At 43.7% G+C, this 25,450-nt stretch overlaps 1 protein-coding gene across 2 annotated transcripts in view; it reads right to left on the bottom strand.

The window, feature by feature from the left end:
* The window catches only part of LOC144683255 (copine-8-like), a 742,817-nt gene that overhangs the window by 309,044 nt on the left and 408,323 nt on the right, over positions 1–25,450 (bottom strand). For both annotated transcript variants that reach the window (XM_078546211.1, XM_078546212.1), the window contains one exon: positions 23,487–23,591. In XM_078546211.1, coding sequence (XP_078402337.1) covers positions 23,487–23,591 — 105 coding nt within the window. The remainder of the gene's footprint in view (positions 1–23,486; positions 23,592–25,450) is intronic.

Here is a 25,450-nt window from a genome sequence, read left to right on the forward strand (position 1 = left end):
GGATATTGAACAATGGCTGCCACAGACAGACCCACCCAAAGCCCCTTGGAAGAAAATTGTGTCTAACTAACTTGCTGGAGCTTTTTCAAGAGGTAATAGAGATGGTTGATGAGGGCAAGTTCATTGATGTGGTGAATATGGACTTCCAACAGACTTGTGAGGAAAGTTAAAGGGGCAGTAGCAACATAGATACAACATTGGCTGAGGAATAGGAAACAGGGAGTCATGGTAAATGGGTATTTTTCGGGCTGGAAGCAGGTTTGTAGTGGAGTTCCCCAGGGGTCGGTATTGGGACCATTGCTCTTCCTGATATAAATTAATGATCTAGATCTTGGTGTGCAAGGGACAATTTCAAAGTTTGTGGATGACACAAAACTTGGGAGAATTGTAAACTGTGAGGAGGACAGTGTAGAACTTCAAAAGGACATTGACACAGTGGTGGAGTGGGCAGATAGGTGGCAGATGAAGTTCAATGTGGAGAAGTGAGGTGATACACTTTGGTACAAAGAAAATGGAGAGACAGTATAAAATAAAGGGTACTATTCTAAAGGGTGTGCAGGAGCAGAGAGACCTGGGTGTATTTATACATGTCATTAAAGGTGGCAGGACAGGTACAGAGAGCTGTTTCTAAAGCATATAGTATTCTAGGCTCCATTAATAGGGGCATAGAGTAAAAGAGCAGGGAGGTTATGATGTACTTATATAAGACACTGGTTAGACCTCAGCTAGAGTACTGTGTATATTCTGGGCACCACACTATATGAAGGATGTGAACACATTGGATAGAGTGCAGAAGAGGTTTATGAGAATGGTTCCAGGGATGAGACACTTCATTTATGATAAAAGATTGGAGAAGTTGGGACACTTTTACTTGGAGAGGAGAAGGCTGAGAGGAGACTTGATAGAAGTTTCCAAAATCATGAGGGGTCTGGACAGAGTAGATAGGGAAAAACTGTTCCTGCTCGTAAATGGACTGAGAACCAGAGGGCACAGTTTTAAAGTGCTTTGTAAAAGAAGCAAATGCGACGTGGGAAAAAACTTTTTCACACAATGAGTAGTTAGGGTTTGGAATGCACTGTCTGTAAGTGTGGTGGAGGCAGGTTCAATTGAGGCATTCAAGAGGACATTGGATGGTATTAATGTCTTACAATGTGCAGGGTTACGGGGAAAAGGCAGGAGATTGGCACTAAATTAAAATCGTCAGAGAGCTGGTGCAGACACGATGGGCTGAATGGTCTCCTTCTGCTGGCCTCATAACAATTATGTGATTCTCTGTGATTCTGTGACACAATGGATGAATCATAGCAGGCCAAGTTGCAGTCAATGCAGAGAGATTGAAGAAACACTTCAGCACAAGAGACAAGCTGAAAGCTCTCTCTCTCTCTCATTTGGAACAATTGTATTAACCAGTTCAGAAGACAACTTTACCAGAAATCTACCAGCGAACCAAGATCCAATAAGCATTGCCACATCTTCTACATCTGACTGCATCCACAAAATCAGCTAATCTAAATTGGCTGCAACGATTAACAATCTATGCCTCAAGGACAAGCAAAGGACACTTAATCGTGTACTCTTTTAGCTTTTTTTATTGGACTCTAACTTCCCTTATTTCTGATACCTGTGTGTGTGTGTGACATCACATTTTTATTATTTTTTTCTTGGGCTTAATGGTTAATAAATTGGCTCTTTCTTTAACTCAAGAAAACCTTGTTTGATTGGCTCCTTATTACCCATTGCATAAATAGATAAATACATTCTAACTTGTAAAAGGCATATTCTTGTGAAAAAGAACCTTAAACCTCCATTGTGATCAATGGAGGAGGCTGAACAGAGGGCAGCTTCACAATAGTGAAATGTCCCAATTTATTTCAAATAAAATGGAGGGAGGTGGAAGAAATAGACATTAAGCATAGGTTGACCAAAAGAATAACATCACTGAAGGATCCACCACCAATATTGTAATGGAAAATGGAAAAGAGCCCGGGAAGACATGGAAGACATTGTAAAGCAGACCAAGCAAGGCACCTAGGCTACCAACTGGACAACTATTGAAGGAGCAGGTCAGAACCAACAATCCCTTTCAAAAATGAATAATTGCAAAGAATTAGGTTTTATATCATTTTAGTGTTAATTGTTTATTGCTTCTGGAATACATTTTTATCGAAATCCATGTTGGGAATGTTATTAGTGGCACTGAATTCTGAATGCCACTGGATTATAGGAGGTATTAAACTTAATTGCCTGAAGTTTAATTAACAGACATCAAAAATTAAAGTCTCAGAAGAATACTTCATTAATGCTAAAATGTGTTGTTCAATTCAGGTTTCTCACTGGTGGGATTTTTCCTCAAACGTGTATATAATTCCCTTCCAAAATCATGATTGACCATGCTTTAATAGCTACTTGTAGCAGCACATTCCATATTCTAATTACACTTTGCATGAAACAAAGTTATTCTGACCTTTCCTTTGTGGTCCCTATGCTCAACTTAAATATATATCCTTTGCTACTGATTCAGAAACTAATGGAAATCATTTTTCACTATCTACTCACAAACTTTCAAAATTTTCAATAATTCTATTAGATCTTCCCCTAATCCAGTGAATACAGCTTTAGTTTCTCAACTCTACGTAACTGTGTCATTTTATCCTTCATACTATTCTAGTGAATCTATATTGCACCTTTCCCATGGTTCCAACATACTTTCTATAATGGAGTGCTCCAACCTGCACAGTGTTCCAAATATCCTAACATAGATTCATCAGCGTCTTGCTTTTGGATTCGATGCTGCTGTCTACAAGGCTCAGAATTGCAGACACCACTTTTTTGCCTGTAATCTCTATTGCGTGTCTGCATCAAACTGCATTGGTATGCAGCTGCCACGCTCCTAACTAGTCTTTGTCTTTCTGGGGTTTCTCACATTCTTCTTTGACACACTCCCTTTACTTTTGATATCATTGGCAAATTTAGCTATTGCTCTCTCAATGTTCTCGTTCAAATTATTTATGCATATATAAAAATCATAGACATTTCCACACAGTTCTTTAGCTGCAGCTTGTCAATATTATCAGGATCCATTTATGCCTACTCCCTTCTCCTAACCTTCAGCCTTCCCTCTAGTTTTGATACCATTCCTTAATCTGTGCAAGTCTGTTAAGCACATTTTGAAAATCCAAATGTACCACATCCATCTTTGTCTATACAATCAGCAATTAGCTTGGAGAATTCAGTTAAATTAGTCAAGTGTGGCTTGCCCTTTGCAAATGTGCATTGAGTGTTTCTGATTAGCCCATATCGTTTTAAGTCTTCATTAATGCTATTCCTTATTATAGTCTCTAATAGTTTTCCTGTTATTGCTGTGGGGTTAACTACACACAATATACAGCACTGAAACAAGTTACACAGTGCAACTAGTCTGTCCCTGATGTTTATTCCCCACATGAGTTTCCTTCCATTCCATCTGCCACACCTCAGCTTTTCAGTGTATCTTTCTACTCCCCTTTCTCTAATTAGTTTCCTTTTGAAAGCAGCTAATGTATTTCCTTCAGCCATTTCATATGGTAGTGAGTTCCACATTCCATATGTTCTCTAAGTAATTAAGTTTTGCCTTATTTCTCTACTGGACTTATTTGCAACTATCTTGTACTTCTGGCAAGTAGTTTTGGATTATCCTGAAGTTGGAAACAATCTCTTCACATCTACCCTATCCAAACCCTTCAGAATCTTAAAATCCTTCTAACAGGTCATCTCTAAGCACTCCCACCCTGCACAAATGTTGTCCTTTCCTTCTAACTGCACCGAGCCATTTCCAACACTCATAATTCTCTGTTTTCTTCTCATTGCAGAAGAGAGCACAAAACCTTAGAGAGACACAGAGACCTGGGATAGCCATTCAGAGAGAGGCACCTTTAATGGCCACAGGTAACTTGGTCCACGAGGGAGAAGCCTTGTTCCAGGAGGCTGCAGGTGTCATCAACAACCCACATGGCCACACATGTGGAGACAGCTTATCTCCTGCCTGTAGATCCTGTGTTAGGGATCTCAGTTCCTTGGAGCTGGATCTCTGAGTCCATTTCTTCAGCCCCATGGACTCACATGTGGCTGAGGAGAAAGTATCTGACGCTGATGCTGTTGTTGGTGATGCCGCTCCCCTTGCTTTTCATCTGGGGTGCAAGGAAGAGCTGCATAAACTGCTCCCATGGTGTGTTGAAAGCTGCCAACAGGGGAGTGCAGTTGGAGAGGAGTGAAGTGCAAGACAGATGAAGTAACTTCCAAGGAGTTGGCCATCACCTGTCAAACACTGAACGCACTTTCTGAGAAGGAGTTCTGTGAGAAGAAGCCTCTCACTTGGCCATGGCTGGAGCTCTTCAGTTTCACTGATCAAAGGCTTCCCAGCCTGTCAGTTTCATTGAAGTAGCTCCCCCTGCTGTAGATTGCCTCAGTGACCCTGGAAAGCTGTTAACAGGTTGGGGAATAGGTTTGTCACCTGCTAAATGCAAAATCCTTAGTTAAAACAGCAGTTAATTGCTTATTATAATATTAAATGCTTTGCCCAACAGTTGTATGAGGTTTCTCTTCTTGCCTTCAAACCTGTCTGAGTGTAAGTTAGAAGGGGATGGGATGATGTCAAGATCCTGACCGGATGTCACTTTTAAGGGCTTCAACTCCAGCATGCACCCAAACCCGGCCCCCGCCCTTTCCCAGGGAAAATTTCCCACATGGTGTCCTGCAAGGATCTGTGCTGGGAACTCAACCATTTGTCATATTTATTAACAACTAAGGTGATGGAATAGAAAGCGAAATATCCAAATTTGCCAATGACAAAGATATGCGACATTGTAAGCAATATAGCTGTAAGTATAACATTTCAAAGAGATACTGATAGATTAATTGAATGGGAAAAACAGTGGCAAATGGATATCAAGGCAAGCAAATGTGAGGTCATCCACTTTGGATCACAAAGTGTGGAACAGGGTACTTTCTAAATGGTGAAAATCTAGAAGGAATGAAGGTTCAAAGAGACTTCAGGGTTCAGCCACACAAGTCATTAAAATACCATGGACAGGCAAGAAAATGATCCAAAAAGTAAATAAATTGGTGGCCTTTATATTGAGAAGACTAGAGTACAAGAGGGTAGAAGTCACGCTTCAGCTGTACAAAGCCTCGATTAGACCACACCTAGGGCAGGGTTTTACCGTCGGCGAGTGGGGGTGGGGCCCGCTTGCCGACGCGTAAAATGACGCAGGATGACATCGGGCGGAACTCCTGATGTCATCCCGCCCCATTTAAATTTTCAGGAAGGCGGGGACGCAGCAAAATCTGCTGCGCGCTCGCCGACCTGTCAATGGCCAATTGAGGCCATTGATAGATCAATTAAAGTAATTAGTGGACCTGCCCATCCAACCTTAAGGTTGGTGGGCAGGCCAGGAACCCTGGCGGGAAGTAGAAAAAACATGAAACCCTATCACAGGCGGAATGAGGTTTCATGCAGGGTTTTAAAAATTTTAATAAAGTTTTGTTGGAAATTATGAACATGTCTCAACTCATGTGACACATGTAAGGGGAATTTTTTTTTTCTAATTTTAATATTTTTGCACATAGAGCTGATCTCCCTGAGACTGCACTTAGCCTCAGGGAGATGAGTGCACTCTTTAGTGAGCATGTGTGAAAGAGCGCACTCTCGATTTTAGGAATCCCCCCCCCACCCACACAGGGAGTGCATAGTGCTTCCCTGCGGACGTCACCCTGGGCGGGCCTTAATTGGCCCACCTACGTAAAATGGCGCCACGCCGCTGATCGGGGGTGCCGATCGGAAGCGCGCCCGCACGCGCCCACCCATCAACTTCCTCCCCGATGGGGGGAAAATTCAGCCCCATGAGTCTACTCTTTTGTGTAGACCCTGGGACACATGAATGGACATCCACATGTTTTTATTCCTTCACCCATTTCTGGTTATGGACTGAAGTTGATAAAAAAAATAGCTGTAAATTTAGGAACTGAAGCATCAACAAGAAACTCTGCCCAATTGCATAAGTTTGCACAATGCAAGTATTGTTGCAGTTTTAAAATTCGAAAGAGACCACTGCTGTGTAAGAGCGATTGCCTCACAAATATCAAGGAACTCCAGATCTTAATATACTCTGCTAAAATAATGTCAAATGTCATTGTATCTTTGGTGCTTTTGGTTTCCAGAGTTACCATACTTGTGAACTCCACTGGTATCTCTATTCCCTACTGAAAACAGTTTTGTCTGCTTCTCTGACTCATCAAAAGCATTGTCATGTTTTTTTTCCATGCAATGTATACCGAGGCATCATCTGATTCTGTATTTAGCAATTCTGAACAGTATCAGCACACCCATGTATCCCAGAACGTACGGCATTAATTCCAGAATACCTCTCAAGTGCTGTTTTTGCAAATAATGTTTGACCTCCCACACTTCAGACAACACCATGTCCCCTAGTAGTGCATGAAGCATCATGTCCCATAAGTATTTGATCACATCAATGTATATATATCCCCATAAATTCTAATCCCATTCTCAGCCAGCGATTTATTCAACTGCTTATGAAGAAAGCCAATCTGGCCAACATGCTGTGAAGTAGTTTTGCTGAAAGTGTGCTGCACGATTGATTTTACTTCATGCAAGTGGAAAAAAATCTCTTCTTACTTCTTATCTTACTTCAAGCTTGTTAATTTTGTCATATGCTCTCTCCTTCTGTATTCACAATCAAATATCTATACCATTTATGCCTGTCAGCACTTGAAAGACTTGGATCCTTTAATCGTGCTGTGCGTGACAGAGCTGCAATGCAAGTGTAGCATTAGAAAGCTCATAAAAATGGATTGTGAGAGAAATTTAGATGTCACACTGACAAAGTACGGTGACCTTTTCTGTGTGATCAAGGAGTAGTTGATGGTAATGTGTATAAAAATAATAAAACATTTTCTGCACCAGCAACAACACCAACGATTATTTAAAAACTGGGTACATTTTTTAATGATAATAATGAAGTTTTCTTTTGAGATTTAATAGGGTGTCATCGCTGCTTTTGCTACCTTTAGCTTCAACAATTCCAATGTTCTCCAGGCCAACCTCATCCTACATCCTGAATAAACTTGAGCTCACCCAAAGCTGCCTGTATCCTGACTCGTACTAATCTTGTTCAGCAAACACATCTGTGCTTGCTGGTCTACACTGTATCCCAATCAAGCACATCTCAGTTTTAAAAATATTCATGCTTGTTTTCACATTCCTGCATTATTTCACATTTCCGTATCTCTGGGCGGAATAGTCCTAGATTTGCACTAAGCACAGTAGCGGCCCTCATCCTGTCCATGGCTCCGCACACCACACAAATATTCCACATAGTGCCATGCACACCCTCTCCATCTGTTTTCATGCAGGAGAAGCTGACTCAAAGCAGCAGGGAGAGGTCCCAGACCGGAGGTGGAGTGGCACACATTAGGACCCTCACTCACTTTGAGGAGCGTGCCATCACACTGACTGGCGAGGGCATGGATAGTGCCTGGGGTGACGGTGAAGTCAGCAGCGAATACCCACGTGAGGATCCTGCACTACATCATCCCTCTCTCAACACAACTGTGAGTGCTCTCTCTCCTGCTTTTGACTCTGCTGCCATGCACTAATTATCTCTACTTTGGTTCACAGGGAGCTCTGCAAAGCGACCCACACCCTCAGCTCCATCCATGTCCTCACCTCCAGCCAAGAGGTCACCTCCTCCGTTGAAGAGCTGGAAATAAGCAGCCTGGAAGACTCATCACAGCGCTTCCCCACACCCTGCACCAGCGCAGAGACACACATCTCGGTAGGACCTAGATTTAGCGCAGGGTTCACAATCTAGTGGTCACCACATGGACGTGTGTCCGCAACAGGTTCAGCCGAGCTCCCTGGCACTCGGAGGCCTGCTGGAAAAGAGGCATCTGTGAGGTCTGAGTCAGATGACAAGCCTCTAGATTTGGCCTTCCAACTCATCGTGGAGAGTAAGCAGAAGGCAGGGGTACATCACGCAGAACTGTTGGAAGCCGTCAAAAGAGTGGCTCACAAGCTGGAGGAGTGCGTCCCCCTGCTCTCTGACGAAGTGATGTCATATGTGCGCGCATGGAGATCTCCATGGGGAGGATAGCAGACGTGATGGAGACCCTCGTCCAGCAGAACATGGAGATGTGTGCAGACCTGCACTCCATCATGGTAGCCATGGGTGAGTTCCTGTAGTGTCAATGCAAGAGGGAAACATGAAACCTCGATGTCCCTCCAGGTGCTCCTTCCCCTCAAGGAGTCAGGCCAGGGCCCCGGGCACCCGAACGGAGGACGAGCAGCAGGACACCATTGGGTCATCCACTCAGAAATCTCAGAGGTTGTCGTCTCCCTCCGGGTCCCCTTTGCCTGTGACCCCCCTCAATCTCGTCGTCTGTCACCGCAGAGGGAGTAGCTGCCCCACAGGAGGACAGCGAAAGCAAGCCAGGGCCCCAAGGCCTCAGCAATCTCCAGAGGACCCACACCAAAGTAATCAGAGGCAACAGGGCGAACCATTGCACAGGTTGTCTCTACCCCTGCTGCAGATGTCAGGGCAGCACCTAGAAATGTAAGGCCTAGAAAAGTTAAGAAATTCTGATCACAGTTGGTTGCACGGGTGAACACATTTTGTCACTTTATAATCTAAATATATATTCACTTTCACTGAATAATGTATAATGGTGCCCTTCAGCTTCATTTACAAGCTTCGCTTGTACCCCACCCCCACTAGCTGTTCAGCTGCATGCAGCCGATCCATGAGTGATTCTGGATGGAGAAGCGTGTGTGGTAGGGCCTTTGGGAGCCTCGTGCAGGCACTCTCCCACACACCCGGATCCTTTCCCCACCACATTCATTTCACTGTCCTGAGCATTTTCAATGCTGCCGACTGGGGTTCTCTCTCAGTTGTCCATCTGAGCTGACCTGCATCTCCGCCCACCCACTGATCACACTCTCATGTAGCACCTGTTCCTGCCCACCACGAGTCTCGTTCCACTTTCGATTTAACAAGCATGGTAATGGTGTAGTATTTAATTCACTCCCCCGTCCTTTTCCCTCCCTCAGTCACCCATGTCCTTTCCCCATCAGTGTCGACCCCCTGGCATCACCTTCCACCTCCCCACCGTCACCTACCAGCCACAGCCCTTTTATTTCAGGGATGTCCACTGAATATGCATGTTCCCTATCTTCCCAGAAATCCCAACTCCATCCACATTAACCTCCCTGGCCTCCTCATTCCCATCCCAGGGTTCGTGTCTGCCTCTGAGTCCCTACCAACCATCCTAGCTGTCCCTTCTATCGATACAATCGCACCCTCACCCTCCCATCCTACCACCTCAATCTGCCCTCTGTCATGCTGATCATTCCCTCCTACCGTGCCTGCCCTCAGTTTGCTCCCCAGGAGGTAGTCATCGACTCCACAGTCCCCTCCCTTGCATGTCTGGACATCCCCCCCCTTGGGACTCCTTCCCCCTTTGGGGCTCCTTCCCTCTTATGGACCCCTTCTCCCCTTGGAACTCCTTCCTCCACCACGGATTCCTTCCTCCTTCCTGACTCCTTTCTCCACCCTTACTCTCATCACTCTCCAGACTCCTTCCTCCAGCCTTACCTCTTCCTCCAGCCTTACTTCTAAATCCATCCTTACTCCTTCCCCTCTCCAGAATCCTCCCCCTCTCTGGATTTTTTCCCCTCTCCAGACTCCTTCCCCTCTCCGGAATCCTTCCCTTATGCCTTCCTCCCCACTTATACCTACCTCCCCCCTTACACCTACCTCCCTGTTACCCACTTCTTCCCCGTACTCTGTCCCCCATCCCAACCTCAATCCCCGGCACCTTTGATCCCCCCTCCCAACTTCATCCCCCCCGCTAACCTCATCCCACCCCGACACCTTCGCTCCGTCCTCCCAACCTCACTCCAGCAATCTCATTCCCCCCACCCCCCGACACCTATGTTCCCCACTCCCAACCTCACCCCACCTGACACACCTTCCTCTCACCGTCGAACCTAGACCTTCCCCTCTCATTCCCTAGTACATATTCCTCTCTCACTCACAGCGGGACCTTCTTCTCCACCTCATCGATGATCATCCATTGCAGACCACGGCAAAGACACTGAGCAGACTCTCAGCCGTGACTTTCCACCTTCCGTGAGTTGCTTCATGGCGGAGCAATATCCATGAGGATCCACCCAGCATGCGATGGATGGCCTGTCGGGCTCCAGCATCTTCTGCTCCTTGGATATCCATGATGTGAGCAAGGCCCTGATGATAAGTCCCGACTTATGCACATCACCCTTGTTAAGACATGTTGTGCACCGGCCTGTTTTCCCGCCAATGTGGATGGTAAATTTGAAGTGTAGCGTGACTCCGGGAGCTGGGCTTTTCATGTTATGGAGATGTATTACAATGAAGTTCATGACGTCTGATGGCAGGAAACATGGCCTATCATTGACGGACAGAGCAAACTGGTTTCACAACGTCATGAAACCAATTTCTGGCTTTATTGTCATATTGTCTGCTCACGCCGCCCAACATGCCCACCGCCAACGGGCAGGGAAAATTCCACCCTCTATAACTGCCCCCATCCTTAATACTTTCTGAGACTCCTGCACTCTTCGAATTCTGGTCCCTTGCACAACCCTGATTTTCATTGCTTTGCCATTTGTTACCATGTCTTCAGCTTCCTAGGCCCTAATCTCTGTAATTCCCTCCCTAAATCTCTCCACTTCCCTATCTCTCCCTTCGTTTAAGATGTTCCTTAAAACCTACCTCTTTGGCCAAGCTTTTGGTCATCTTCCCTAATACATTTTTACATGGCTCAGTGTCAAATTTTGTTTGCTAACATTCTTGTAAATCACTTTGGGACATTTGACTATGTTAATGGCACTGTATGGGTTATATTTCATGTTGGCAGCAGTGGCTGCAATGGCAGGCCAGAAAGTCAGGTGCAAACCCACCTCAGCCATTTCCAGGGGCCCTGAAATAAAAGCAAAAAACTGCAGAAGTTGGAAATCTGAAATAAAAACAGAAGGTGCTGGAAAAATTCAACAGGTCTGGCGGCATCCGTGGAGAGAGAAACAGAGTTAACATTTTGAGTCCAATATGACTCTTCTTCGAGATTGGGCTCGAAACCTTAACTCTGTTTCTCCATAGATGCTACCGGAGCCATTGAGTTTTTCCAGCAGTTTTGGTTTTTGTTCCAGGAGCCCTGACCCAATTCTGAGTCCATCAGGCAATTCCCTGTCTGGCGTAGGGTCTTCTGTACCTTGAAGAGCAGAGGGCTGATGGCTCTTCAGTTCCAACCAAACCACTGGGGCTTGTGGCTGCTGATGTTGCAGCAAGCGACCCAGAGCAGCATCATGCAGCAGGCCCCAGAATAGAGGTGAGTGGGCTCAATTTCGCTATCGTACCACCGGCAGCCAACGGCAAGATGGCAGGCGAGGGTGGTGAATGAAGGTAGGGGAGGTGTTTCCGCGAGAGTGGCCCTTGCCGCTGTATGGGGGCCATTCATGCCCACAAGGAGGCCACCAGCTTTTACTGAGCTGCCTTCCCATGTGGCAGAGGGTTTCCCCGCCACCTAGTGGAGGCAGGGTGAAACCCGTAATTGGCCACTTCAGGGCCTCAAATGGTCTCTGGGCTGGGCAGTCACCCTCTATCTTCCTCGCCGCTGAATGAATCCCATGGAGTTAGGAAGACAATGTGCACTCTGCCCCCTGTCTTTCGCCCAATTCTATAGCAACCTACCCCCTATTCTCCCAATGCACCCTTGTGGGCCAAATTTAATTTAACCCCACGTGTGCAAGTAGTGTAATGGTAGATTTCTGTCTTTACCATTTTTGTGTCAAGCAGTGCCTGACCCGAATTAATACCTCACCTTCCGGGAGCAGAGACAGCCGGACCTGTGAGAGACACCTCTACCTTGGGCAGTGGATAAATAGAGGGCGAGGCTTGGGGCCTTCACTCACCTTCCGGGAATAGAGGCAGCCGGACCTGTGAAGATCACTTCTACTCAGGCAGTGGGCTGAGTTTGAAAAAATCCAGGAGTGTCATCACAGGAAAACTGAGAGTTCATTGGTTGTCGAGAAGCTGCTGTTAGGGAGTGTGCTTAAATAGCTTAAAAGTAAAAAATCGCATCATTTATAAAGAAGTAGCTACTTAGATTTCAGAAAGGAACACTAGCAATAAGGAAGTAAAGTTAAATCAAGTCATAGTGAAATAAAGTAATAAAGTAAACCAAAGTAAGTTGAAGTTAGCATAAGTGTAGTAAAGTTGAGCTACTAGTAATTTATTCTACTCATTCTACTTACTCTAAGTGTAATAAATAGTTTTTAGAGTTACAGGATGGCAGGTCAGCTCGGCCAAGTGGAGTGTACATCCTGCAGTACGTGTGAAATCGTGGATGCACCATGTGTCCCAGACAAACACATCTGGAGAATGTGTCACCAGCTGCACAAGCTTGAGCTCCAGGTTTTGGAACTTGAGTGGTGGCTGGAGTCACTGTTGTGCATCTGCGAGACAGAGGACTATGTGGATGGCACGTTTAGGGAGGTGGTCACATCACAGGTTAGAAGTGCACAGCTAGAGAGGGAATGGGTGACCATCAGGCAGTTTAAGAGAACCAAGCAGGTAATGCAGGAGTCCCCTGAGTCTATCCTGCTTGCTAATCGGTTTTCCATTTTGAATGCTGATGAGGGCGATAGTTCCTCAGGGGAGTGCAGTCAGAGCCAAGTCTGCGGAACCACGGGTGGCTCAGATGTACAGTAGGGGAGGAAGAAGAATGGAAGGGCAATAGTGATAGGGGATTCCATAGTCTGGGGCTCAGACAGGCATTTCTGTGGCAGTAAACGTGACTTCCTGATGCCAGGGTCAAGGATGTCACAGAGCGGCTGCAGGACATCCTTCGGTGGGAAGGGGGATCAGCCAAAAGTCGTGGTCCACATTGGTACCAACGACATATGTAAGAAGAGGGATGAGGTCCTGAATGCAGATTTCAGGGAGTTAGGAAGGAAATGAAAAAGCAGGACCTCAAGAGCAGTAATCTCAGGGCTACTCCCAGTGCCACGTGCTAGTGAGCACAGAAATAGAAGGATTGATCGATTAAATAAGTGGCTGGAGAATTGATGTAGGTGGAATGGCATCAGATTTCTGAGGCAATGGGGCTGGTTCTGGGGCAGGTGGGACCTGTGCAAGCTGGACGGGTTACATCTTAACAGGGCTGAGACTGATATACTCACAGGGAGATTTGCTACTGCTGTTGGGGTGAGTTTAAACTAGCTTGTCAGGGGGGTGGGAACCTGAGGAGTGACCCAATTTGGAAGGAAGTAAAGTTGGTAACAGGAAGTAGTAGTGAGACTAGAAGGCAGGAGAAACAAAGCAGAGCATCGAGTGTGCTTCGAATGTGGAATGATGTCAAAACGACAAAGTTAAGGGCACTCTACCTGAATGGGTACAACATTCGCAAAAGGTAGATGACCTCAAAGCACAAATAGAGGCAAATAGGTATGATATAATTGCCATTATGGAAACATAGCTACATGGTGACCAAGACTGGGAACTGAGTATTCAAGGATATTCGAATTTAGGATGGACAGACATGAAGGGAAAGGAGGTGGAGTTGCACTTATAATAAGGGATGGGATCAGTGCATTAGTAAGGGAGGATCTCAGATCAAAAGAACAATGTGTGGAATCTGTTTGGGTGGAGCTAAGAAACAGCAAAGTGCAGCAGGTCTTGGTTGGAGTTGTTTATAGGCCACCAAATAGTAATGGTAATGTGGGGCATGGTATTAATCAAGAGATGTGCAAAGCATGAGGCATGGGCAATACAGTAATCATAGGTGACTTCAATTCACATATAGACTGGGTAAACCAATTGGGCACTAATGCTGTGGAAGACAAGTTTCTGGAGCATGTTAGGGATGGTTTTCTAGATCAGTATGTTGAGGTGCCGACTAGAGGACAGGCTATTTTAGATCTAGTATTATGCAATGAAAAAGGGCTAATTAATAATCTTGTTGTAAAAGAACCTTTAGGGATGAATGGCCACAATATGATAGAATTTTACATTATATTTGAAAGTGAGGTACTTCACTTGGTAGCAAGGGTGTTAAAGTTGAATAAAGGAAATTATGAAGGCATGAGGGACAAATTGGCTGAGGTCGATTGGAAAATGTATTGAAAGGTATGACTGTACATAGGCAAAGGATAGTCTTCAAAGAACTATTACATAGCTTACGGCACCTATACATTCCATCAAGGTGCAAAAACCCAAAAAGAGTCAGTCAACCATGGCTGACAAAGGAAGTTAGGAATTGTATAAGATTAAAAGAAAAGGCTTGTAAAGTTGGCCAGAAATAGTAGTAAACTCCAGGATTGGGAGGTTTTTAGAATATAGCAAAGGAAGACTATGAAACCGGTAAAGGGAGAATAGAATATGAATGCAATCTTGCAAAAACATAAAAATGGATTGTAAAAGCTTCTATAGGTATGTAAAAAGGAAGCATTTGGCTAAGACAAATGTGATTCTGTTGCAGGCAGTCAGGAAAATTCATAATGGGGAATAGAGAAATGGCAGAGAAGCTAAATGGTTACTTTGTGTCTGTTTTCACTGAGGAAGATACAGGAAATCTCCCAGAATTAGCGATCCAAGGGACTAGGGAGAATGAGGAGTTGAAGGAAATTTGTATAAGTAAGAAGGTTGTATTGGAGAAATTAATAGGACTGAAAGTTGATAAATCTCCGGAGCCTGATATTCTGCATCCCAGAGTGTTAAAAGAGGATACTATTGAGATAGTGGATGCATTGATGATCATTTTCCAAAATTCTATAGATTTTGGAATGGTTCCTGAAGATTGGAAGGTAGCAAATGTCACCCCACTATTTATGAAAGGAGGGAGAGAGAAAACAGGGAACTACAGACCTGTTAGCCTAACATCAGTAGCAGGGAAAATGCTAGAATCTATTACAAAGGATGTGATAAATGGAAACTTGGATAATCATGATCTAATTGGGCATAGACAGCATGGATTTGCACATAGGAAATCATGTTTGACGAACTTGGAATTTTTTGAGGATGTTACTAAGAAAATTGATAATGGAGAGTAAATGGGCGTGGTATACTTGGATTTTCAGGAGGCTCTTGATAAAGTTCCCCACAGGAGGTTGATTAGCTAAATATAGGCACATGGGATAGGAGGTAATATATTGGCATGGATTAAGGATTGGCTAACAGGCAGAAAACAGAGAGTAGGAATAAACGGCTCATTCTCATGTTGGCAGGCTGTGACTAGTGTGGTACTGCAAAGGTCAGTACTTGGGCCCCAGCTGTCACAATGATTTGGATGTGGGGACCAAATGTAATATTTACAAGTTCACGAATGATACAAAGCTAGGCAGGAATGTGTGTTGTGACGAAGATGTAAAGCAGCTACAGGAGGATTTGGACAAACTTGATGAGTGGGCAAGAACATGGCAGATGGAATATAATGTGGAAAAATGTGAGGTTATCTATTTTGGTAGAAGGAACAGATATGTAGAGTATTTCCTAAATGGTAAGAGATTAGAAAATGTAGATGTACAAAGGGACCTGGGTGTCCTTGTCCATAAGTCACTGAAGGCTAACAAGCAGGTGCAGCAAGATATTAGGAAGGCTAATGGTATGTTAGCCTTTAACGCAAGAGGATTTGAGTACAGGAGTAGTGAAGTCTTGCTTCAATTGTATAGAAGCTTGATTAGACCACACCTGGAGTACTGTGTGCAGTTTTGATGCCCTTACCTCAGAAAGGAAATTATTGCTATAGAGGGAGTGCAACACACGTTCACCAGACTTGTTCCAGGGACTATCTTATGAAGAGAGATTGGGCAAACTGGGCCTGTATTCTCTAGAGTTTCCAGGAATGAGTGATGATCTCATTGAAACCTACAAAATACTTAAAGGAATAGACAGGGTAGATGCAGGTAAGATGTTTCACCTGGTTGGGGAGTCTAGAACCAGGGGACACAATTTCAAAATAAGGGTGAAGCCATTTAGGATTGAGATGAGAAATTTCTTTACTCAGAGGGTTGTAAACCTTTGGAACTCTCTACCCCAGAGGGCCGCGGAAGTTCAGTCATTGAGTGTGTTTAGGGTAGAGATTGGTAGATTTCTGATTAACAATAACGCAAAGGATTATGGGAATAGTGTGGGCAAAAGGCACTTAAGTGTTTGATCAGCCATGATCGTATTGGATGGTGGAGCAGGCTCAATGGGCTGAATGGCCTTCTCCTGTTCCTATGTTCCTAACAATTTGTAGAGGAATGATAGGCCCACTGGAGCCTGTTATATTTCTTCCATTATTTTGAGGCAGAGTCCATTGCAGATGTGTAATTCTCTCTGTCCACTTTTCCTATCCTAGTTCTGGCCAAGGTGATGCTTAATGTCTGCTAGTAAAGACAAAAATCTAGCAATTCTCATTCAACATGTTACTGCTTCTCTTATGCTTGTTATGAAACCAAGACTTACTTTTATGTTAAGTTCAGAGATCAGGAACTTCGACTCCTGATGGACGTCAGACTTTCTGCACCTGCACAGGCCGGGAGTGGGCTGCACATGCGCAGTTCTGCAATTTGTAAGTTCTTTGGGCCCAGGACAGGCCCAGGGCACTTGCAGATAAAGAAAGAAAAAAAAGCATGGAAACCCAGGTCAGGTGACAGAGAGCAGAGCACCATGAAAGTTCTAGGCAGTGGACACAGAGAAGATCCTAAAGGAATTCCCAGGTAGGGGACAGAGACAGGGGACAGAGACAGGTCTCAGTTAAGTTGAAGAGAGGAGCAGAGAAACAGGCTCCAAACAGGAAAAGGGCTGCAGGGAGCAGACTTTAAGTGCAAAAGGCAGCCAAAGGTTGTTGACTCTGTGCTGTGGGTTACTGGGGCAAGGGTACCCCTTTGGAGCAGCAGCATTCTGCTTGATGCAGCTGAAGATCTGAAGTTGTGCCTGTAATTTGGTGCTTGAGTATGTTATTGGTCCCCTACCAAATCCTACCAACAATCTTGGGGATCTGGCTAAGGATCATAACATGCTTGAATATACAGAAGTAAGAACAACAAAATGGCATTAAAAATCTAGGTTATATTCCTCTAATTTCCATTTCTAATACTATCTCATTCAGATATTTTATTTACAATGCCTCTCATATTTGTCTTACATTAATATTAGCCTTGAAATTCTCTTGGCCTCCTGTAACATAAAAATGCCCAGCCTTTTCTTTATTAGTCACCTGTTGACTGAAAATTTACTGCAATTTTCTGAAATGTTCTGCAATTAAAAAACCTGCGAGGTAAACCACTGTTGGTGCCGCCTGAGTCTGGTAATTGAAGAGGGTTCAGGAGGAGCCCTGAAGATCCAAGAAGTCAGCTGAATGACTCCATGCTGCAGGGCTGGGGCAAAGATACCTCTATGGAGCAGCAGTGTTCTGCTCGGCACAGCTGAAGAGCTGAAGTTGTGCTCTTGAGTTGATGCTTGAGTATAGAATTGGGAATCCGGGGAAAGGAATCTTCAGAGACGAGATTGAAATTGCAAAGTGGGCCGTTGTTGATGCCATCCAAGTTGGAGTGACTTTTGGAGAGAATTCCAAGGCAAGGTCTTTGAAGGTGAAGATTGAAATTCTTCATGCGAGAGATGGAGTTTCAGTAAGATTGGTTGACTCACTGTGTTACTGATGTCTATGTGGGTTGTTGAGAAATCCATGGACTCTAACTTGGTCGCATCTGTCATTTATTGTGTAGTGTAGTGTGTTTGACCACAGTTTGCCTGTTTATTCACATGTACCTCACATTAATCCTGAATGTTAGAGTATAAGATAGATATTATAAATTGTTTTATCTTTCTGACCTTGTATAGTAAAGTTTATTTTTGTTTGTTTAAAACCAGTGGAATATTGTGGCTTTCTTCACTGAGCAAGTGTCTTAAATCACAAATTTTGGCTACTTTGAACAAAATGGTATTGGTCCCTAACCAGATCTTACCAAAAATCTTGGGGATCTGGCCAAGGATCATAACATGCTTGATCAATATACAGGACAACAAAATGGGATTAAAAATCCAGGTTATATTCCTCTAATTTCCACTTCTAATATGATCTCATACATATTTTATTTACAATGCCTCTCATATTTGTCTTACATTAATATTAGCCTTGAAACTCGCTCAGCCTCCTATAACAAAAAATGTCCAGCCTTTTCTTTACTCTGTCATCTGTTGACTGAAAATTTACTGCAATTTTCTGCAACATTCTGTAATAAAAATACCATTCTAAATTATTTGCTCATTATTTTACAGTCCTGCTTTCCTGTTCCACTCCCTATATCCACTATGAGCAACTTAATAATGACAATTTTGGCAGTTCCACTTGTGAGAACTGCATAACATTGACCCAATGACTCACACCAACTCTTAGCTGCTAAGTTCAAGGTAGTTGAAATGACTGTTTCGGGGAGGGGGGAAGGGGATGGGGGGAGGTGGGGTCATGGTGGGGAAACAGTATTTGCTTCCAAGAAAACAGGACAAAATATTAATAGCTTTACTACAAAGTTTACTCCACATTGAACCCAGATTTCTTATACTGCCCCAGCTGAACCCTTATTGACTCTTCTTCAATATTCTGAATTCTCAGGTTTTATGCAACAAATAATGTCTGCTAACGATGATGTTATTTAAGATTCTGATAATCTTTTATGAAGAGTGTACATTTGTGCAAAATCCAAATACAATTATGCTTAACGGGATACTTTCTTTGCATTGAAAGCTTATTTTAAATATATCTTAATATGCTACCATTTTGTTCGTATGTCACTTGATTTACATACATGTACACATAAGCGGAGTTGGCAGTTCTGATGAATATTTGTTTAAACATGACAACATTTTTAGCGGGGCATTGAAAATGCAGTCTAATTCTAAACTCTGTTAGCTTAGAAATGATCTCATTCCTTCTATTAAAATAATGAACACAGTCTAAGTGAGCAATTTCAAGCAGCAGAATGCAAGTTCATCATCAGGGTTCTTTCCCCAACAGCATTAAACAGTAAAATGCCAAAAATGGAAAGGATTGAAAAGTGAAAACTGTTTCATATTGCTCCGGGAATTTTAATCTGCTGCTGTAGAAAGATGAGATCAGTGCACTATAGTAAAGGATGCAAAATATAATTTAGTTAATTGTTTAGCATTAAAATAATAAAATTGAAAAAGGCATGTTTTCAATTAACTGGGATTTGCATCAAAAGTAATTCTCTGTAGTTTTTACCCATACTACTTGTGAAATCACCAGATTCAATTTCAGTAGCCTGTAGTTTGTCACCGTCATAGAACCACAGACCGGCTATGGCACAGGAGCATGTAATTCAGTCCATCCTGCCCATGCCAGCTCTCTGCAAGAGCAACTCAGCTGGTTCCACCCTCCCACCTTTTCCCAGCTACCTCTTTCACTGTAACCAGGGCAGCATCTTCTTCCTCGATAAAGACAGAATCAAGTTACTAATTATCTCAGCCATAGCCTTCCTCTCCTTGCATAGATCCCCTTCTTGATCCCTAATCGATCACACTCCTGTTCTTACTACCATTTTATTAGCTAGTTGCACACAGAAAAATTTGAAATTCCCTTTTATGTTAGCTGCCAGTCTCTTATCTCTTTGTGACTCTTATTTTCGTTTTCATTTCCCTTCTGAACTTCCTATATTCAGTCTTGTTCCAACTTGTGGCATTTGTCTTTCTGTTTTATCTTACTGTCTGACTTTGTAATTATCCAGGGAGCTCCAGCTTTAGTTGCTCTAGCTTTTCCCCTTGTGGAAAAGTATCTCGGCTGTACCAGAACCACTTACTCTTTAAAGAGAGTGCATTGTTTCATTGCAGTTTTGTCTGGCAATCTTTGACTCCAATTTAACTTGGACAAATCTGTTCGCACACCAAAGAAATTGGCGTTCCTCCAATTATGGGCTGCATCTTCCGGTCAGCGATTGTGGGGGGCCCTCGCCCACCCACCCCCCCCACCCCCGTGTCATTTAGATTTTCAGTTTGGTGGGCGCGCAGCTGACTCAGCTGCACACCCTCCGAATTGTCAACGGCTACTTAAGACCTTTGAAAAAGTAATTAAGCTAATTAATGGACCTGCCCGTCCAAACTTAAGGTTGGCGGACAGGCGAAGAGCCCAGGCAGCCTTCAGAAACAGCATGAAACCTCATCCACAGGCGGGATGAGGTTTCATAAGGGATTTAAAATGTTTATAAAATGTTGAAATAAAAGAAATTGACATGTCCCAGCTCATGTGACAGGGTGACATGAGGGGACATGTCAGGAATTTTTTTTGTGCACTTCCAAAAATTTTGACAGCTTCCACCGATCTCCCTGAGGCGGCACTTTGCCACTCCCGGCTCAGGGAATCCCTCCTCCCCACCCCCTCCCCCCGCTCCGCACAGAGGGAAAGAGCGCACAGATCTCCCTGAGGCAAAGTGCTGCCTCAGGGAGATCAGCTCAGATTTCAAACTTCAAATAAACATGAGAAAAAAATTTCGCTGCCCTGTCCCCTCATGTGACACTGTCACATGAGTTGGGACATGTCCATAACCTTTAGTTTGAAATATTCCAAAAATTTTTAATCACTCATGAAACTCATCCCGCCCGTGGATGAGGTTTTCATGCTTTTTCAGAAGCTTTTTCAATTAGCTTTTTTAAATGGCCTTAATAGGCCATTGACAGGTCAGTGGGTGCGTGGCCGACTCAGCTGCTCGCCCGCCGACCTGAAAATCTAAATGACACGGGGTGAACTCAGGACGCACGCCCGATGTCACCCCGCGTCATTTTACCCGTCGGCGAGCAGGCCCCGACCCCGCCCGCCGAGCAAAAGATTCTGCCCAATGTCTCATTCACTCAACTCACACACATCATCAGTCACACGAAGATTAGATCCAGATAAAATAATACAAATACAAATAAGAAAAAATAATACACTTGCAATGTATAATTGCCTCAGTCTCTTTTTCATGGCAGGCCTATACTTTCTTGGATTGGTTGATGCTTTCTGTGAAGTGAAGGTCTTGTAAGCGGAGGTTTTTCAGTAGGCTGTGAGGCTTCCTGTAGTTGACTTTCCAGGAGGTTGGTTCTCACCGGAAGTTGGAACAGGTTGGGGAGAGTTCTTCTCCCACTTTCAAGATGTTGCTATTTATTACCTCGGCTGCGTTGTTGACATGTAGCTGGTTCGATGTCTTCTCTGATGGACATTGATGGAACTCTGGACTCTGCAAGCAGCTTTTGCTATTTTAGAAGCAGACATTATGTGACCAAGGTGAAACAGAAAGATGAGTCCACTGGAATATAAAGTTCTGTTGTTGACGGCCCATCCTTTAACAGCAGATGGTTGTGAGTGTCCATACTCAATTAGTTATTTGCTTGAAACTCAGGACTGTCTGACTCAGAATTCCAAAGGTCACTTCATTTGCAGTGGCCATTTTAACAGACTGTTTGTATCCAAAATTTTAAAAGCATTGTCTGAAAATTCATCATATACTGCAGCTTGACAGCTGGAAACATACTGACCAAGGAAACTCTACTGAGCATGCTTCAGAAACTCTTCGAACTCTCCACTCTTTACACTAGTACTATCCCAGTCTACATCAGGATAATTAAACCTCCAATTACCATTAATGTCTAGTTTTGGCACTTCTCTAATTTCCCTACAAATTTGTTCCTCTGCATCTTTCTGACTAGTTGGTGGCCTATAGAATATACCCAGTAGTATAACTGTATGTCTATTGCTTGTTACCTCTAAGCAAGTGCATTCTGTCCTTGACCCCACCCCCAGGACATCCTCTTTCTCTAGCACTGTAATATTCTGCCTAATCATTTTTTAAATTCTTTGATGGGATGTTGGCATTGTTGGCAAGGTCAGCATTTGTTGCTCATCCATAATTGCCCTTGAACTGAGTGGCTTATTAGGCCATTTCAGTTAAGAATCAACCACTGCTGTGGGTCTGGAGTCACATTGAGGCCAGACCATGTAAGGGCGGCAAATTTCCTTCCCTCAAGGACATTAGTGAACCAGATGGGTTCTTAATGACGATCGATGATAGCTTCATGGCACCATTACTGAGACCAGCTTCTCAATTCCAGGGGCAGGATTTTTCAGTCAGCGTGTGGAAGCAGGCCTGACACGCCGATGTGTAAAATGACGCGCGATGACATTCGGCACGCGTCCTGACATTATCGTACTGTCTCGCAATGTTTCATTCGGCGGGCAGGCGCCGGAATCGGCTGCGTGCCCACCAATATTTAAACAGCCTATTAAGGCCATTAAGAAAGTAATTAATTAAGGAAATAACCTTAAGGTTGGCGGGCAGGTGAAAAAGCCAAGCGGCCTTCACGGTTTTTAGGAAACCTCATCCACGAGCAGGATGAAGTTTCCTAAAGCTTTTATTAATTAAATAAATAACTTTTCTGAAATATTAAAACATGTCACATGAGGGGATATGTTTAATTACATTTTTAATCCATTTATTTATTAATTTCAAAAGCCCTTCGATCTCCCTGAGGCACGGAGCGTGAAAGAGCGCTGGGCCCGACTCTCCCTCCTCCCCCCGCCCGCACAGGTGGCACTGAGCACTATGCTGGGCAGGCCTTAATTGGCCCGCCCATGTAAAATGGCGGCGCGGAGCCTATCGTGGATGGTGGTCGGCTCCACGACCACCCCCAACCGCTCCCGCTGAGCCCGCCCGCTGACTGAAAAATCCAGGCCCAGATTTAATTAATTGAATTTAAACTCCATCAGCTGCTATGGTGGGATCTGAACCAATATTCCCCCGGGCATTAGCCTGGGTCTCTGGAGTCCAATGACATTACCAGTACAACACCACCTCCCCAGTATTGTCACCCCGCCTCCTTTCTTTCCTTCCCCATCTTTGATGAACACCTTGTATCCAGGAATACTTAGTTCCCAGTTCTACCTGTTTTTGGAGTCAGGTCTCCATCATCGTCAAAGCATTAAATTCCCACTTGGGTATTCGTGCTTGAAACTCACCAGCCTTATTTACCTGAGTCTGCCTTGAGCCCCTCAACAGCACAACAATGAAATGGAAAATTGTCAAAGGAAAAATGGCAGATCCTCCATTTCCACTTAATATATCAAATAACTGCATGTTTCAGAGTAGCAGCACTCAGTGTTGATGTGACAATAATAAATATAAGTGAGGGTGGCAGGGGCTTGTTGTATGTAGTTGACTACATGACAATGTCTGGACCAGAACTATTTATTTAAACTATAATTAAATCGAAGACAGCATCATCTTAACTAATTTTCTTCATTTTCAATTATGATCAATTGCACTCTAAAGATACCTTTCTTTGGATTGAACATGCCCAGTTAATCATTTTCTCTTATGCACTGATTCTATGTATCACATTCCAAAAGCCACAGTTCCATGAACTTACCTATCATAGTCACCATTGCAGAGAGCGCGCACTGGAATACAGAACTGCAGCCACACAGGATTCAGGGTATTTTTCACCACTTCTGTTTTATGGCAAATTGTGAAGCTGAAAATAGAAATAAATGTTATGAAATGTATAATGTATATATAATTCAGGATATTAAAGAGTAACAACAGCAATTATGAAAACTCCTTGTGGAGGGTTTTGCAAGGTTGTCATAATTGTGATTACAGATTCTTGCTCCAGTTTAAGGAGCAGTAAAATCATGGGGTATATCTTAGAAATGATAGAATATTTTCCGAGCTTATAAGATCTAGTTCAGATGTAACCACCGACTTTGATCCTGATGAAAGATGAGGCCTCAGCTTGCATTAAGGTTGTACCAGAATTACACAGGGTTTGTTTGGCTCCAAGTGCATCCTAGATCAATAATGTAGACTTCTTCAAAAGACAATGCTTTGAAATGGCCAAGGTTTTGATTTAGTGACAGTTGAGGATGAAAGCATTTGTCTCCTTTGGACATTATTATGCAATTGACGGACCTAAACCTTTCCTAGCTTAGGCAGCTTAGGGAGGGAGTGGCGGGTGGAAATGAATGATGAATGATTAGCTTCTTTAGATTGAACAGTTTGAAGAAATACTTTTGATAGAATATATTTTCCTTAAGTTCCCTTGCTCCTCCATTGGGAAAAAAAAATCACATCATCATTCAAAAGAAATGTTCACATCAAGAATTCTAGTTCACTGCTCGATGAATCGCATTGCTATATTTAAAAAAATTTTTTAATGAACAGAAGCTCTGACTTTTAAGCCATAATTCAGTTATTCTAGCAATTAATGGCCTCAGACTTCAGAGGCACTGTGAACTTTTCTCCAGTTCAGTACTGGGGGGGACTGCATTGTCAGAGATAGTCATATGTTTAAGGTAGAGGTTTTATTTGCCAGTTTGCATGGTTCAGGTGGGTGTTAAAGAACACAAGGCACTCAGCAAAATAGAGAGTTCTTCCAGGGATATGCCCAACAGTCTAAGTCCAGATCAGTTTTTAGCTGAAAGGAAGATTGGCCAACTACCGTATATGCACGATTCAATGATTGTTGTACATTCCAGTCTGTGCGGGTCTTACTTACATAATGCAACTATAAGAAAGAAATATTTTCTGAACGTATGGCAGATGGTTTTTCAGAGGGAATCTATTTTCATACTGATGTACTGATAGCAGTCTCTAAAAGATTGATAATCTCATGTTAAATTTAAATAGTCCGCGTTGTTATGATCTGGAATGCATTGCCTGAAAGGGTAATGGAAGTGGATTCAATGGTAACTTATAAAGGGAATTGAATATATACTTGAAAAGGAAACGTTTTCAGGGCTCCGGGGAAAGAGCAGGTGAGTGGTACAAATTGAAGAGCTCTTTAACGGGCAGCATGGGCAGATTGACCGCCTGTATGACTCTAGCAAAATGTCTTCTAGACAGTGAAGTTCACAGATTATGAACATAGGAAAAAAACTGTGCATAATTATACCAAAATAGACACTCTCTGCGCCACACTCTTGTATATGAACTACAAATGGTTCCAAGAAACCACAAGTACTTGGACAATAGAAGACATCTTGTGTCTTCTGTTCCCACTGGAGTTTTCCTATTCTAATCTACAGGCAGGAGTATGCCTAATGTTATTTCCAATCACTCAGATCCGACAATGGTTATTCTGGTAGATATTGGCCCAGATTTTTGTCCTCGGGTTGGGAGTGCATAGCTGGGTGATTTGCATAGCTTGGCGAGTACAACCTTAAAAATTAGTAAATTAGTGAGATTTTCGGTCAGGGATGGGGGGCGGTGTGTGTGTGTGTGTGTGTGTGTGGAGGGGGGAGGCAGGGAGGGGAATGGGGTGTGGGGATGGTGGGCAAAACAATTCCGCAGGCTGCCAGGCACAGAGGCGGCTGGGCGCAAGGCCTGCCTCTG

This window comes from Cetorhinus maximus, chromosome 8 (assembly GCF_964194155.1).
Source record: "Cetorhinus maximus chromosome 8, sCetMax3.hap1.1, whole genome shotgun sequence".
NCBI classification, from domain to species: domain Eukaryota; kingdom Metazoa; phylum Chordata; class Chondrichthyes; order Lamniformes; family Cetorhinidae; genus Cetorhinus; species Cetorhinus maximus.